Source organism: Rhynchophorus ferrugineus, unplaced genomic scaffold (assembly GCF_030347505.1).
Source record: "Rhynchophorus ferrugineus isolate W39M unplaced genomic scaffold, kcgeb_rfMv2 rfM1, whole genome shotgun sequence".
Classification (NCBI taxonomy): domain Eukaryota; kingdom Metazoa; phylum Arthropoda; class Insecta; order Coleoptera; family Curculionidae; genus Rhynchophorus; species Rhynchophorus ferrugineus.
In genome coordinates, this window is record NW_027472580.1 from 95081163 (window position 1) to 95098947 (window position 17785).

The following is a 17785-nucleotide window of genomic DNA, read 5'->3' on the forward strand; positions in this document are numbered from 1 at the left end:
GGATCAAAGTGGATACACCTATTTCGCTATTAGCTATTTGCCAATTTAACGGAATGAAGCGTTTCCGTTTCCAGCCGTTGACTAGGTTCAAACTTAATTTTCGTGTTCCTTACGTGATCTGTTCCGACTGGTCATTATAAACTTCGGCACAAAAAAAAACAAGAGGTGTTGCTTGACACTCTACTATTCTAATGATCGACAGTCATCAACGAAGATGAGTTTTTTCCAGATAAAAATTGGAAATGCAGAAGAGTATTTAGAATATAATTAATTCTGCTATTAGGTGGTTTAAAATATAGAAAAATGTATTGGTTAATTGGAAGAAAATCACAATTATCAGGACATAATAAATTCCTATTATATAAGAAAGTATTGAAACCTATATGGACATACGGAAATGAATCTCTTTGATTTTAGATCAAGTTGCGAGTTTTTTCCGACTAACCGGTATAGTTGTTTTATATTGGTTCTAAAGTGTTTTGTTTTTTGTCTAAAATGATGTTTCCAATTTTATCTACCGTCAAGCCAATGGATGCCAAGATATTTAGCAGATTCTGCTTGAGAAGCCGGGCATCCATTAAGTCATATAATTAAGTTTTTATAATTCGCCGCAATGCAAAATTGGAGCAAACAGATTTGGAGCTATTAAGTTGAATTTTAGAATATTTTGCTCATTTGTAGATTTTGTTAACTACCACTTGTACTTTTTCTACTGCCTTAGGCAAAGATATGTCGTTTACCATATTAATTGTGCCGTTAACAAAGATTCCAAGAAGTGTTTCTTTTATTGTTGGAATGTCGGCAGTGTAGAGCAGATACAGGAGATGTCCTAAGATGCTACCTTGTGGAACTCCAGCCGAAATAGTTTTAAATTTCTAGAACGCCATTTCGTGCGGACTCTAAATTTTCTTCCGAGAAGATATGACTCCAGAAATTGACAATAGTTACGCGGTAACAATTTGCTCATTTTATAGATTAATCCCAAATGCCAAACCCGATCAAAAGCTTGTGAGACATCCAGGAATATTGCAGGGCAGTATCCCTTTTTCTGAAACACTTTTTCAATAACCGCAGTTACCCTATGCATTTGATCGATTGCTGAATGGTGATTCCGAAATCCAAACTGAAAATCTGGTATTATTACAAAATTTTTAACACGTTTAAATATTAGTTTCTCAAATAGATTTGATATTGCAGGTATCATGTAAAATTCGACTTGTTCTGCAGGTTTGTCAAGTTTTTTTGAGCATAATTATTTGTGCCACCTTAAAGCATTCCCGAACATGCTTCAGTCTTAAACAGGCATTAAATATATATGTCAACATAAGTTAGTGTAAAAACAAATTGTAGGTTCGTAGGCAAAGACTAGTAACAAAGTAACAAATAAATTAAAAAAGTTAGGTGGTTGCACGAGCTCTGGAAATTTTTTTACATCAAAAAAACATTTAATGAGAAAAATAGATACACTATATTTTAATAAAAATCTCTTTTCCGTGTTTCTGGCAACATGGCGATACCGTGTCCAAAAAACGCCACATGCATGTCCACTTATACAGCATTTCCAAACTGTTGAGTTTGCTGAGTATGGTAGGAAACTTCAAGCTGTAACCGTGTATCCTTAATATTTAAAATATATTTTACATTTTCTAATGGACTAGAGATTGGAAAATACAGTTTTTGTATGTGTTGCGACGAAATGATTAAAATTAGCCTTGGGAACTGTCAACTGAAAGCGATTATCGACTCTTTAGTAATTGACTACTTTTTACTATCGACTGTTTCAGTCGTGTACTTTTAGTTACTATTTTTGGTTACACTAGTTTCATTCAACTGAGTTTTTACGTTCTAGCTCTATCGTCCTACCTGCGACCTTGACAAAAATGTACCCAATTTATGCTTACATAGATTTATACATAATATATATAGTGTTAGGATTTTTTTGGTAGTTTGCTTGCAAATAACAATATGTTGTATATTAATATAGCAGCGTTTTGGAACGATATTTTTCAGTATTATTAATGTAATAGGGTAAGAAGTTTAAAATAATATGTTAATAATAAATAGTAAAATATTTTGACTGTTGTTATGGCAATAATAGGCAATATTTCGATTACTCTTTCGATTTTTGTTAAAAAATATTTTTTTAATAATAAATAAAGCATTTACTTTATTTAAAAAAGCTCATCATCATCATTTTTAATTATGTTATGGATTAGTTTTTTTTCTATGATTAGGTATATGTTTATTTTTTATTTAGTATTTATGGTTATCGTGTATCTTTAGCTTTTATGTCTTGTTTAAGTTTAAGGTATTGTCTAAATTTATTATAGCATATTATTTAAAAATTGCAATTGGCATAATTAAATATGATAAAATATTTGGGGGATATTATTCCATTCCATAGAAACATTCCATTTCTTTTTACAGATCCTCAGAACGTTCAAATATAAAAGTAATTCTACTTCGTTTAAAATGAAATTATAAATTGCATGTTAATAGTATTCAGTAATTATTTTTTTCCTTTTCTTTTCTAAAGCTAGTACGTGAAGGAATATGTACATCTACATCTCGCTTATACTACCGTTGGAAAAAATAAGCACATATAAAATTAACTACTCCAAGCAACTATATCCGTCCTTTCCACTCTCACAATTTATACAGGAAAGGGTTCGTGCATCTTCGTCTGACATCACGAATTTAAATAAACAGTCGAACCGCGCATTTGACTGAAAATAGTAAACACTAGTTTTTTGACTATCGACTATTTCGACTGTTTTCAGTCGATAGTTTCCAACGCTAATAAGAACCAAATTATGCTAAAAAAAAAACTTAAAATATCTCGATGGTAAGTTAAATTGAAAACATGATGTTAGACAAAAAGGAGAGCAGATTAGGGAGAAGATACTTTGAAATTGACCCAAAATCAAAAAGACTAGTTTATCAGTCAATCATAAAGCCAATTAGGACCTATGTAGTAGGTCTAGTAGTAGTAGCTTAAGATTGTACTAAGGATATGTAATATAAAATGTAATTAATAAATAAAATATATTTGATGTTTTAGTGTAATACCATACTGGAAGAACCCCAGTTCTTTGCCGTTGAGTTTGATCTACTCGATACTATCTACATCGAGATGGATGCTGAGGTATTTCTATGATTCTGATTGAGTGATAATTGATATAATGAGTGATACAATCAGTTCGCCGCAATGCAAAATTAATATGGACCTATTTGGAGCTATTAAGTCGTATTTTTCTGTCTCTAATTAATTTTTGAATCTTTTTGACTACCACTTGTATTTTTTCTAGCGCTCTATGCGGAGATATGTTTATTAACATAATAACTGTGTCTCTTGTTCTTGAGATGTCATCAATGTGAAGTAGATACAGAAATATTCACAAGACTCATTCCAATCAAAGTCAGATTGCAAATTTCTAGTTGAGCTCTTGCTAGTGTTTGTCATATCATCAGCAAAGGTGGCAGCCGTGCTGCATAATGTTACTCGGAGATCACTGATGTAAAGAAGATATAAACACTGGTTCCAGCACATTTCTCTGTGGCACATCAGTCCTTATCTGTCTAGGATCAGAGTACATTCCTACATATTTAACAGGGAAGTATCGATTAATCAAATAAAAAAGCAAAATCTGTCAAAATCCTGCGAAAAATCGAGAAAAACAGCAAAGCACGCATTCTTATTTTCTATAGTTTTTCAGTTACATCTATAATTCGATGTACTTAATATATCGTTGTTTGGGTATTCCTGAAACCAAACTGGTGAGATGGTATCAACTTTCTTTGATCGAGAATAGGATTAAACCTTAATTTTTAAGCGTTGATATCAGCATAACTTCAATACTTTTCCATGCTTCTGACACATAATTTAACGGAACGTAAGCATTAAACAATTTGGTTGATTTAACCAAGTGTTTTCTTGGTAATCTTTTTAGTATCGCTCCCGTCACAAAATCATCATTTGGTGCTTTCTTTTCGTTGTTTTTTTATTATTTTCTACCTGATATCAGCAGCAAAGATATCGTCCCTAACTTCTTTTGAAATTTCTTGCAAATTTTGGTCTCTTATTTCAGTTATTTGTGAAATTCACAGATTACGTTTTCCAATAAGTACCTGTTTTTTTTTTCTGAAAAATAGTATAACCTTTAATTGCTGTTATCACTATTACTTCTATAACCTCATAATACATTTGTTTTGTATTTTTCTAGACTATTTGTTTTTACAACTTTATGAATATTGAGTTGATACTATTTGTTCAGATGCATAATAATAACCATAATACGATGAGAATTAAAGTGGTTCTAGTAAACAATCTAAAATAAAGTTGTTTTTAAGACAATTTCAACTCTTAACATAAACACGATACGATGGTTGGCAAATCGGAGGAGGCGGCGACTCGTTATTTCAGCTTAGAGATTTTTATCGTCCATTTTAATGGCAAAAAGGACAACTTCTCCTGATATATAAGAGAGAAACTGTTGTTTGTCCCTTATTATATACTAGAAATCGGAAATAATGGTAAGAAACATTCTTGGCAGAAATGTGGAGAATAAAAAATGGTTCTTGTTTATTTTCAGGTTAAATTTGCTGGAATATTAGTTTGTCTGTGTGTTTTCAGCTGGCAACAGTCGACTCGATCAGTAATGAGTTCAACTTTAGGAGTTTGTATAACGTGAGTATATGAACTGAATACGTAGGGTTTTCTTATTTTAAAAAAATTGTAACAAAATGTTGAAACTACATGTTATCTTCTTGAAAGAAACGAATTCTAAATCAGAAAAGCTTTTCGTCTTTTGATGTAGAGGTGCAGAAGGCAATTAGCATGGCTTAAGAGGATTTTCTAGTTTTCTAGTCATGAATTTTGTGTATTTTTTTAAGTCAAATAAAAAAATATACCTATATTTTTACTATCCAATTTTTTCTAGATATTTATTAATGTTTTAATTAATGTTTTCTATGAGATATTCTGCAAAAAGTAGACCTACTACAAGAATCAGAAACGCAAAAAGTATTCTTTAATGTATTTACCCTACTGTTTTGATGCCTTATTGAACAAGAGAAAGCCTTTCTTCTTACTTTATTCTAATATAGTTTTATTTGGACAAACAGGTATTAGGGAATATTGAATATGTTATTGTTTTCAGATATTTCAAAGGTTTGATGGTTCTGTCTGATAAATAGCCACACAGAACTTAGCACAAATATAATAAAATGGGGTAATTATTTACAGGAATTATCCTTTTTAACTTTTTAATTTTTTAATGATGAAGTTACAAATTAAAAGAGATCAAACTTGGAATAATACAATTTGAATACTCGCGATAACAACAGTTCAATAAACAGCAATATCAAGCCGTAACAATTTAACTCCTTATTAACATTCAAGATAAAGACCCATTTGATGAGTTTTCGCTTATTTGTAACATCACAAAAAATAACCACTAGCTGGAATGCTGAGAATGTTTTCTACTGACAATGGTTGGGTGAATTTATTCAAACATTACTGTGCAAATAACTTCAACTATACCAAATATAATATGATTGCAAAATAACATTACAATAATTTTATTATATTAATGTATTAAAATTACTAAAACATAGTTGGATATTGCAATTAAAAACTAAACTAAACTAAACCTTTTGAAATTAGTTGGCTTTGAAATCTAAAACAACTGCCCAAATATTAATTGTCATTGAGTATTTATGATGCAACCTTTTTATTTATAATAAAATATATTAATAAAACAATTTCATATAATCTAATAATACTTAAAAATATCTAATTACCAAAAATAATAATAAATCACTATTGTATGTATACTTAACCTTAGATATACTTACTTTTTTGATACAAAATTTGTATTATCATAGAATTTTGATGATTGTTACTAAAAAAATATTATGTCCACTGATGTTGATTTGCTTGATAAAATATTATTTTAATGGAAATTACGATTTCTATATTAACAATAAAAATATGGATTACTTATTCATTGCCCAATAGTAAACACAAACGGTTACATAACCTCAAACGTCAAACTTGAACAATATATTCTACCCTATATTAAGTTAAAAATTACTAAGACAAGATAACAAGAAATATATTGGAATGATACATATTTATACATTAACAAATTTATAATAACTGATCTACAACAATTTTAACGACAAAATACAAAATTGTTTTAATTACAGTACTTTCCTCTCTAATTTAACCCATTATAGATTCCTTTTTCAATATCACAAAACAAATATGATTACATAACCTCAAACGTCAAACTTGACACTTTTAACTCAAAAATTATTAAGACAAGGCATTAGAAAATATATTGGAATGAAAAATCAATATTTAATCATTAACTAATTTATTATATCTTATTTACAACAATTTTAAAAACAAGCAATAAAAAAAACAACAAAATTTTACTTTAAGTACAGCTTTCCTCTCTGTTTTTCTCCATCATAGATTCCTCTTTCAATTTCAACCGTTGAAACGACCTATTCATATTACGAAACTCTTTGCCGATATAATCATCAGCATCATCCCTGGCGGGTTCTTCTTTTCTTCCAAGTATTGGTCTAGGGAACGGCATTTTCGCGCCTAATATAGGTCGCGGACTAGTCGGACTTGTTTGTTGCCTAACCGATCGCCGGGAATATCTGAAAACGCCGTATACGATAGAACGCGTGGAAATAGTGTTTTTCGTTATATTTACCTGGAACATTGCGGTTCCTTCGGTGTGTTCGGCGTGGACGAAGCTGAGGTACCGCGTAATGAGTTTTTCAACGTATTCCTGGACGGAGGCGTAAAAATAGGCGCGTCTGGATCCATTTTTCGATTACACGAAACGAGCACCGCTTTGAACACGAACCAACTGTCACGCAAATTTTAATCTACTGTTTACATTGTTCCTTCAAAGATTGCTACGATTTAGAAACCACAAAAATTTCGTGTTTATTACTTGCCTATACATAACCTCAAGCCCTAGGTAGGTAATTATTAGAAAAAAGTCCTTCATTGTTTGAAATTCGGTGTAAATTATACTTAAAAATAAATATCAGATCAATTGTTGTGGTATAAAATATTTTCACTATATTAAACTTGACTTAAAACATCGATAAAATCACTTTTACGGTAATTATACGAAATGCACTAGTTAGAAACGTCAAACTGACAATTAGATGATATATCGGTAATGTTGACAATTATAGGTTAGAAATAGATTGAAAATTAATATTAGGTTAAAGGACAGTTTTTATTTGAAAATATTATCATTTTAAACGTGAAATGTTGTAAAATATATAAAAAATATTTGTTAATTTTCAAGATTTAAATTATGACTATAACAAAAATACAGTTAAGTGTAACAAACAAGATTCAAATGTATAATTGGTACGTAATATTTTAAGGCATATAAATAATGTAGTTTATTTCAATAGTATTTGATATTGTTTTAATTTTGATTTTGTCAAACGTTATTGGATATAACTATATGATTAAATAAAACTTATTTTTGGTTGTAGAAACTGTGTTCAGTGTAAGCAGATGTATGGACATTATTTTGAGGGGAAAACTTGTGGTGATACCTGCGTTGCAAGTAACGGGATGCTGGTTCCGGATTGTAATAATCCCGGTACTATAGGAAATTACTTAAAACGACTGTACAGGAAATAATAAACTATAAATAATAATAAACGAATAAAGGTTATGTAGTTTTAATAAATAAAAGATCAAGCACTAGTTTAAGTAGTTTTATTTTCGATTTATTAACCTAGTTTTGACATTAAACAATAAAAATATATCACAGAAAAAAAAACTGTCGTTAATATGCGAGATATCATGGAGCTCCAGTTACTGTCTTCAATACTGACTGAATTTACTCAGGAATGGTGCTATGGACGTCAGATCTTCACAGTCGGGGATCATTTTTCCTTTGAATTTGATACAGGCATCAGCGCAAAGTTGACCCTCGAAATAGGGTCCGAACATTTTTTTACACTGAGCACAGTTCCGTATACATACACCTAAAAATAAAACAATCGAAGAAAATGTTTCCAGAAATCTAGTGGGTGGGAAAAACTTTCTCTTGTTTATATAAAAAAAAACAATGTATAGTCTATCCAAACTTAGTTTCTACATACGTCATCAAGATGTTTAATGTATTGCCTGTGGCAATTTGTAAATTTGTTTTAGAATCAGACAATATTTTCCTTCTCATTTTATTCTAGTTAAAAAGAGCCCGCTGTCAAACGTATGTAAAATTCTACAAAACAATAGTGATAAGAGATTATAAACCGGAAAATGTTATTTTAATGCTTTGCTTGTTTTGATACATCTCAAATCGTTGCTTATTATTAGTCTGATTGAAAATTCCGAAGCCAGACAGAACCGATTGCGACTCTAATCAGTTAATGTGAACAAGAACGAGATAATGGAGGCTCTTACTAGTACAGTTCGTTAGAGAGGTAAGCAGTTTTACTGTTAAATATTAATTTGCTGCGATTTTTATTGAAAATATTTTAGCGTGTTACAGCTGCACTGAATATTAGTATGGACACGGCCACTGAAATATCTCAAAAAATAAAAAATATAATCAAAATCAGCTTGATGTTAGCTCTATCAAAGATTAAGTATATGATGTATTAAAACAGAGTACTTTTGCAATACAAATATAATTTAATACAATTATTTCAAAGGATATTGTTCGTCTGAAAAGTATCGAAGAGCTCTAACCGAACTTCCGGATATTGCTTTCAAAAGAACACAATCTTTAAAAGCATATAATAAAATAAATGAAGACTTATTATTTTGATATATGGATTTAGATGAGACATGGATATTTCAGAATGGGGCCAATATACCGAATAGTCTCTTATGGCAAGGTCGTAATAAAAATAGTGTTGTGACAACAAAAGTTGATGGAGAAAGGTAAATGTTGAAATAACAATTGATTAGGTTTATTTATCATAATATTTATTAATAATTCATTGAAGATATATTGTGCTTCATGTTGGAAACAGAAATGGTTAATAACACCTTCGGTTTGGATGAACTTAGACACGTTGAAGAATAAATTGATAAATGGTGAAATTGTGAAAAAACGTTAGATAGTTTGGAAATTAACAACTTACTTATTCACTTGAATGAAACTTTCTGAATAGGATATGATTTAATGCTGCCAACTTCTTGGGCAGGGTGATGAGAATGGAGAAGTAAAGTTGAGTATATAATTATTATATGATAACTGCAGGAAATGTTATTGTAGAGTGTAAAAGACTTATGTGCACAGATATGTGTGTTCATAATATACGCATTTGGTTAAAACTAGCAACTGCAATGCTGATACTAAATTAAATACATTACAGAAAAAATATGAACGTTGTATATAAAAACATAGCGGCCCGCTCCGACTTTGCACGGGCATAAAATATATATGCCTATGTCACTCAATGAAAACATGATTAAAATCGATCCAGTATTTTTGGTTCATTCATTACTGCCCTTGGCCTGCACGCATTAAATTTGGAGTAAAACAATTCCTCTTCCCCTATACTTACTATAAAGATTTTCTGCTATCTTTGGAATATCTAAATTCATACAATTTTTATTACATTACACATTTTTAAACGCAAATTTTAAATCTGTAATATCTCCGAAAATATTTGTTTAATTTAAATGCTGTAAGGAACCATATTGATCTATATTAATTGCACACTGTATTTAAGGTACTTAATTCGATAAGGATTAATGCCGTATTGCTTAAAATAGCTTCGTAAATAAGCCATTTTCTCACGTAAAAAGTAAACAATAAAAATGGTTAATGTGGGTTATCCCTAAAAGATAAACATATACCATCGCGGACTTTTTTGTAGACCTTTTTATGGTGTACAATACTGCAGTACATTAATTTGATCTAACTCGTAGGGTTAGGCAGCGTTTTTGCTAATTGCTAAATAAGCCTAAAAAATAGGTTAATTTACGACATCACGTTAGAAACCTCTAAAATTAGCAATGTTGCCTTAGTATATTATGCATGTATTATACATATAAACCTTCCTCTTGAATCACTCTATCTATTGAAAAAAACCGCATCAAAATCCGTTGCGTAGTTTTAAAGATTTAAGCGCACATAGGGATATAGGGACAGAAAAGGCGACTTTGTTTTATACTATGTAGTGATGTGTAAAAAGAAAGAAAGAACAGTAACTGTTTTGCAGATATAGCAAATGCATAAAGGAGAAAGCAGCGGTTAAATCTAGTTTTATCAAGAAAGGTGTATACAGATATTAACAAAACAAACGAAGGAGAAATACAGTGATATCAAAATGTAATTACAACAATTAAATATAATCAAAAACAGCCCTAACCACAAACTATTATAGCTGTGTACTTAATTGTATTTTTAAGACCTTCGATAATATATGCATTAGATTTACTACAATATTAAAATAAATTATATTAGAGAACAGCATATTTGTTAAATTATTTTATTTAGATTAGAATTTTGTTGTATGTCAAAGCCAAACTGAACTAAAACTCAGAGTTGATGTGACAACATTGCGAGCTTTTAACGTCACAAATTTAAATGACGTACGTACAAAATATCTTTGGATAGACTCTACTCACCAATAGTGTTGGCCTCAACAATCCAAAGATTCACCAATACGATAAATGCAACAGCAAACAAAACGGCGTTCATCTTGGACATCTTCGGTGTGCCGAACAATCAAGAGGGTAGCTGTAGACAAATAAACGAAACAATAAACAATCGCGCAAGGGTCGCGAGATGTTCGGGAAAGGTGGATAATAACTAAAACGGAACATAATCTAAATCAACTTTTTAAATACTATAGAAACAAAGAAATTTTTTTCGAACAGGTGCGTACTAGCCAAGGTGAGTCTGAGAGAAATGTACCAAGACTCCGTCCGATGGTAATTTCCCAATAATCTTTTGGGTTTGGTTGTTGATAATTTATCGATCTAAATATTATTGGCTCATTGTTGTTATGTACTATAACAAGAAGAAATATGAGCGGACTTTTACAAGCAGGCCGGTATTCGCTTAAATTTATTTACGTTAAGTTACTCGATATCTCTTAGAAATTGGCCCATTAATCATTATATACCAGTACGAGTATATTTAAAACAAAGTTTAATGAAAATTAAATTATCTGTTTTATTTTAATTAAAATTTAAAATATAACTTATGTATATATACGTAACAACAACAAAACGTCAATATTTTACATTGCCTCTTAACTTATTATGATTTACTGATGTTAATGATATAAAAGTCTAAACATTTTAATTGAAAGTACATTGTGACGTACTAAATCTTATCTATCTATATCCTAAAAACATAACTTTAATAGTTCAAAATATCTCTTCGATTCTGCTAATTTTACGATATATAGCAAACCACTATTCAAATATATTGTCTTTGGAGTAAATAGTTTACAAAGAATCACAGCAAACTAGATATTTTTTAAACTAGTCAATTATTCATCTGATTTTATGAAACGTTATTATTAGAGTCCGAATCGCGAGGTACGAAATGTTCTTTGATATGTCAGTTTAAATAATACCCCTATATATATAAAGGTAAATAAAAATATAACTTATGTATATATATATGTAACAACAACAAAATGTCAATATTTTTAGGTTAGGAATACCTTAAAAGTCACTAATGTATACATTGTCTCTTAATAAAATTAAAATTATTATGATTTACTGCTGTTAATGAAATAGAAGTCTAAATATTTTAATTGAAAGTACATTGTGGCGTACTAAATCTTATCTATCTATATCCTAAAAACATAACTTTAAGAGTTCAAAATATCTCTTCGATTCTGTTAATTTTACGATATATAGCAAACCACTATTCAAATATATTGTCTTTAGAGTAAATAGTTTACAAAGAATCACAGCAAACTAGATATTTTTTAAACTAGTCAATTATTCATCTGATTTTATGAAACGTTATTATTAGAGTCCGAATCGCGAGGTACGAAATGTTCTTTGATATGTCAGTTTAAATAATACCCCTATATATAAAGGTAAATAAAAATATAACTTATGTATATATATGTAACAACAACAAAATGTCAATATTTTTAGGTTAGGAATTCCTTAAAAGTCACTAATGTATACATTGTCTCTTAATAAAATTAAAATTATTATGATTTACTGCTGTTAATGAAATAAAAGTCTAAATATTTTAATTGAAAGTACATTGAGACGTACTAAATCTTATCAATCTATATCCTAAAATATCTAGTTCAAAATGTCTCTTCGATTCTGCTAATTTTACGATATATAGCAAACCACTTTTTAAATATGTTGTCTTTAGAGTGAATAGTTTACAAATAATCACAGCAAACTAGATAGTTTTTTAAACTAGTCAATTATTCATCTGGTTTTATGAAACGTTATTATTAGAGTCCGAATGGCGAGATACGAAATGTTCTTTGATATGTCAGTTTAAATAATACTCATATATATAAAGGTAAACAACTGCTATTTTAATTTTAACGTTACATGATTTTTTAATTTGAATTACATGGATGACTCGACTAAATATAACACTACTATTCTCATTTTCAAATACAAAAATGTTTGTTCAAAAATATTTGGAGGTATAGCTTATAACCCCCTCCCCTTTTCTACTAAGCATGTCGACCGCAGAGAAAATCGATATCTTTAACATATCGATATTTTTTTAAATATGTATTTCGATATATCGACTAAAAACGTCGAGGCTTATTTTTAACAATATCGAACTATTTCCACGCAAAATTCACTCGATGACTGGGAAATATCCCAGAAAAAAAATTCTGTACTCTCCTTCAAAGTTTCTAATATCGATATATTAATTTGAAGAACAACGGCCCAACACATCGATAACTAGGGATAGAAATTTCGGCGAAATATATCGATATTTTTTCTAAATTCGTTTTTCTAATTTCGATATCTTTTGGATGCTTAATATAAGTTAAAAATAGAATTTCTCGGTATAGGCGACCTTTGGGAAATGTTTTGTTTAGTTCAATCAACGGTAGCGCTGCGATCGCAAATTGTGACTGGCTAGTTTAAATTCCTGGTGCCGCCACTAACATGGAACGTGATTGGTCGATCAAATTGTGTGAAGTCAGCATTTTCTATGGGCGTCCATTTTTAAGTTTGTTGTTTGAAGGTTTTGGTTTTTGTTTAGCTCAAGAAATCTTCGTTTTACGTTGTGCATATTTTCAGTTTTACATTAATTATTATGGAGTAATAATATAAAAATTGATGACAATGCGTCGGTGTAGTAAAAGATGTAGTGTACCGGGGTAAAAATCTACTACGGAAATTAGACATCGTTTCCCAAAGAATGATCTCGCTCCTTTCCAAAAATGGATTGATCAAGTAAATAATAGTAAGTTACCTGAATAAACCACAATGCAAATATATCAACGTCATGGTGTCTGTCACGGACATTTAAGTGAAAAATTTAGAATTACCCTTCCTTCACGAACAGTTAGTTACCTGTGCATACATATCCAACATCGTTTTTGTCAGGTACATATAAAATTATCCATCTACGACATATCTGTTTATATATTGCTTGTTTACAGAAAATCAAAACCTACTTATGAAGATATTAGTAGTAATAAAATTCAATTAATCTATCAAGTTGTTCGTATGCTGTCAGTGTGATGTCTCTACATAAAGAAGTCTTACAAGAAAGTAATAATTAAGATAACTGGATAATTAGTAGTAATAAATACTACTTTTAATTGTAAAATATCCCTAAAATATTTGTAATACTTTAACTTTTTAGAACAATCAGTGTTCAATAATTTTATAGTAGAGCTATTGTATATTTAAATTTTATTGCCTTGTTAAGAAAATATTTATTACGGTGCCATCAATTAAAAATTTAATTGTTACTTTTAGGGGATTTATTACCTTAAAGAAATCTATTTCGTCTAAATTTGCAAATAACTACATTTGTTTAACAAATCTTACCCAAGATTGCTTAAAGAATTTTGTTGGATCTATTACAGGTCGTGGAGGTAGAAACAGCATCCTTTACCTAGTATGTTCGAGAAATCTTTAAAAGGGCCCTTCATCACTTCAATTTCTCCACATCATTGTCCCGGAGAAAATTGTGAAGAAGATGAACATGTTAGATAACTTACATTCTTTTTTAACGGGAGATCTAGTACCACTTGAGGTTGTTAAATCACCAGTTGAGTCTATATTTTCAGTTCCAGACAACTTTACTCTGAGAAAAACAAAAGTCTAATATTGTATTTTAGTCTCATTTCAGGCTATTTTACAAAACTTCTGGAAAACAGATTACATGCAATATTTGTCTACATTCTATATTAAGTAGTTCCACAGATTAAATACTCTAAAATCTAAATATCTTTAAAAAACATAAATTTTTAGTGTTTCAACCGTCCAATCCATAATGATTTTCAAGACTAAATTTTAAAAGTTATTATGAGGTGTGACTGTATTTTTGCTTTAATGAAATTAATGCAATATAAACAGGGAAGGATTTAAAGTTTACCTTCAATATATCAATATAAGTTAGAACTCTTAATAGATCCCATAAAATTGATGGCACTAAACAAATATGGGAAGGCGTTATAGAAGAATTATAGATATTTTAATTTTGCCTCGAATAGAGTTCATAATTCATATTATTTACACTAATGTATATTTGTATAAGATTTTATTTTAATAAATTAATTTTAAAAATTAAATTTGATTTTCATTTAAATACTATTGGCCAATAAATGTGACGTCACAAAGTAATTAGACGAAATAGCAGGCTAATCAAAGCAAACTACTTTCCTTACAGGCTTTCACATAACTATTTTAAACTAACGAATCAAATTCACGTTGTCAGCGCCGCCAATAACTGAACTAAGCAAAACTTTGTCCCACTACTTACCATTGGAGTTGTACACCCCTGGTTGCTAGGATTGACATAATGGAACAACTGAAGTTAAGAAATTATATAAAAAGAAGAAAAATCGTATTTAAATATGAATATAAATCTAACAATATTTATGCTGTCATAATGACAAAACGCTGTCTGATTTGTTCGAACACGTTAACGACTGAGCCTGTCAATGTCGTCCGGTTGTCAAACGTATGCAAAATTTTTGAAAGCAATAGTGATAAGAGATTATAACTCTAACCTATAAACTATTGTGGCTGTATAATTAATTGTAGTTTTTGGATTTACTATAATGTTAAAATAAATTATATTTCATAAAATTTTTGTTTCGTAATTATATTTAGATTAGAATTTTGTTATAGCTCCAAGACAAACCAAACCAAAACTCAGAGTTGATGTGGCAACATTGCAGCGTTACAGCATCATAAATATAACTGATGGTGTCTCTAATGTGTCCGCCATGTAACCAAATCGATTTGTGTTGGTACTGATCGACACCGTTGTCATATGTCAATGTAAATATAACAAAACAACTCTAACCTACAAACTATTGTGACTGTTTAACTAACTATAGTATATGTCCTTTAATAAATATGCATTAGATGTACTGCAATGTTAAAATAAATTATATTTTATAGCGTTATTTTTGTTTAATTAATTTATTTATATTAGAATTTTGTTGTCAGATTAAAAGTAAGCAAAATTTTAGGTTTGATTCGGCAACGTTGCATCATAAATTTTGATGACCTGCATTGGCTGTTTTATTGAAAGCACTATAAATATGAACATAAAACTAACAATAATTTTTCAAAAACAAAATAAAATCCAAATTAAATTATCGTTAATCCCATAGATTTATTACGTTGTTATTTATTATTTTTAATATCTTTTGATGCAATTTTCAGTATTTATTAATTGAAATAAAATAATGAAGATGAAAATAAGGCGACAGATGATTGATGTTAAATTTGACATAGTTAGATCTTACTTGGGTTGTCAGTTGTGGAAAAAACATCGATATTTCGATATATTGATATTTAAAAAAATTATATTTATACTTCGACATACTTATTTTTAACAGTATCAATATTTCTGTACTCCAACCCTGCTTTTCATAACAAAATTCACTTACTGACTGTGGGGCGAGATATATCAAAAGAAAAGTTCGATGCTCTTCTTCAAAAACCCTAGGTTTTCGTATCGAACTTTTTGTACAGCAATCCTACCTTTCAACACAAAAGGGATATGGAATCTCCCCTTTCCTCACTTGATAACAGGGATGGAGAAATCTCAAAACAAAAGTTCAATATTCTAATTCGAAAATCGTAGTCGATATTTTTATTTGCAACTAAAACTTCGATACTATTAAACTACTTTTCCGCAAAATATTTCGAAAAATTGGATTCATTGATATATCGGCAAAAAAACATATTGGCAAAGAGTTTTTTTTTCGAAAAATATTGATATAATAATATATCGATATTAATATTATATCGATATAATAATATATCGATATTCTTCCCCATCCCTAGTAAGCCTGAAGCCTATGCCTGAAGAATGTCGTGCAGAAAACATTTACAATAAATATTATACAAACAGAAAACAAATATAGAATATAGAGCTCATGAAATATGTGTTCGTTTTTTAAAAATGAATTCGAAATAAACCCTCGTATACAAGGAAACGATTTCCGTTCTGGTTTGGACGTTTAAGCGACTACACCTGAATGAAGACAATGTGAGGTAGGACTGGCTGAAAAAAACTGATTGATTTATGCGTACGGATCGCAGAAGACGGCAGAAAATTTCGCGTTTCGGCTGAACTTTATGAAAAAAAGTAATACGTTAGAGTGTTGTCGGCGGGACGAAGGCCAGAAGGAACAAGAAGCGGATGCTGATTCGTATTTTCTGATCGTATTTCCGCAATCTATTCTTATTCGATCCGTTTCCTTATATTGCGATGGCTGTTACGTAAAAAAACTGGAGGTACTACATTATGGTGTCGAAACAGGGCCGGATTCGAACACGACAAAGAACGATAACAACAACAAACTTACTTTCGATGAGAATGGGTGATGACAGACCAAGAAGCTGGAGGAACTGATGCTCCATATCCGACGCGTTCGTCTTTTTATCCATGATATCCATTAGGCATAAGCGGCAGGACATCTGCAATTGTATTAGCCGACATTTCTCTTCGCAGCTACAAAGAAACGATAATTAAATTTCATCGATAAGCGATCTTGTTCGGCTGGACCATTTAGTTTGAAAGAGAAACATGTCGAAATTGTTTATTAGGTAGCAACTATTGCAGTCATTTCGGTTTCATAACAGCCCGAAAAGGTACGTGAAAATTTCCGATCTAGAAACCCACATTACGTATTGTTACTTTCAGGCCCGTATTAACCATTAAATCTTGTAAACATGTCGCACTTTCATCTCCTGTTCCTGCTGTTTCATTTAAAAGAAACCTTTTTTATTAATATTTTCACTAAAAAAAAATATTAATACCAGGAATTACTAAGTTATTTCCATATATTATGGCGCCACCTATTCTTACTCCCATGTAATAAAATTCCTCTTATATATTACTATTTCTATTGACTAGTAGATGGCGCCTCCAGAGAGTGGAGTGGAGGAAAATACAGGTTCTAAATTTATATATAGAAATTAAATATAGAGAAACAATTTATTAATTAGCATTTAATAGACTGCAACATATCAAATTTCAACAGAATTAATTATATGCCAATATTTTAAATCTAAAACATTTTCGGTATGTCTGTGTTTATAATATTTTTTATTATGTTGTCA

General features: G+C 30.1%; 3 protein-coding genes across 3 annotated transcripts; 1 reads left to right on the forward strand and 2 right to left on the reverse strand.

Annotated features, from left to right (window-relative positions):
- The first annotated feature begins 4597 nt into the window (after positions 1-4597).
- LOC143194367 (eclosion hormone) lies at positions 4598-7746 on the forward strand. The gene is made up of 2 exons (XM_076401087.1): positions 4598-4687; positions 7540-7746. The coding sequence occupies exons 1-2, from the start codon at positions 4659-4661 to the stop codon at positions 7688-7690; spliced, it is 180 nt and encodes a 59-aa protein (XP_076257202.1). The 5' UTR covers positions 4598-4658; the 3' UTR covers positions 7691-7746.
- LOC143194360 (uncharacterized) lies at positions 6364-6971 on the reverse strand. The gene is made up of 2 exons (XM_076401080.1): positions 6732-6971; positions 6364-6675 (listed from the first exon to the last, which is right to left on the reverse strand). The coding sequence occupies exons 1-2, from the start codon at positions 6845-6847 to the stop codon at positions 6444-6446; spliced, it is 348 nt and encodes a 115-aa protein (XP_076257195.1). The 5' UTR covers positions 6848-6971; the 3' UTR covers positions 6364-6443.
- Positions 7747-7792: 46 nt separating the features above from the next.
- LOC143194374 (eclosion hormone-like) lies at positions 7793-17160 on the reverse strand. Its single transcript, XM_076401099.1, has 3 exons — positions 17029-17160; positions 10643-10754; positions 7793-8040 (listed from the first exon to the last, which is right to left on the reverse strand). Exons 2-3 carry the CDS (start codon positions 10722-10724, stop codon positions 7877-7879), a joined length of 246 nt encoding a protein of 81 aa, XP_076257214.1. The 5' UTR covers positions 10725-10754; positions 17029-17160; the 3' UTR covers positions 7793-7876.
- Positions 17161-17785: the final 625 nt, after the last annotated feature.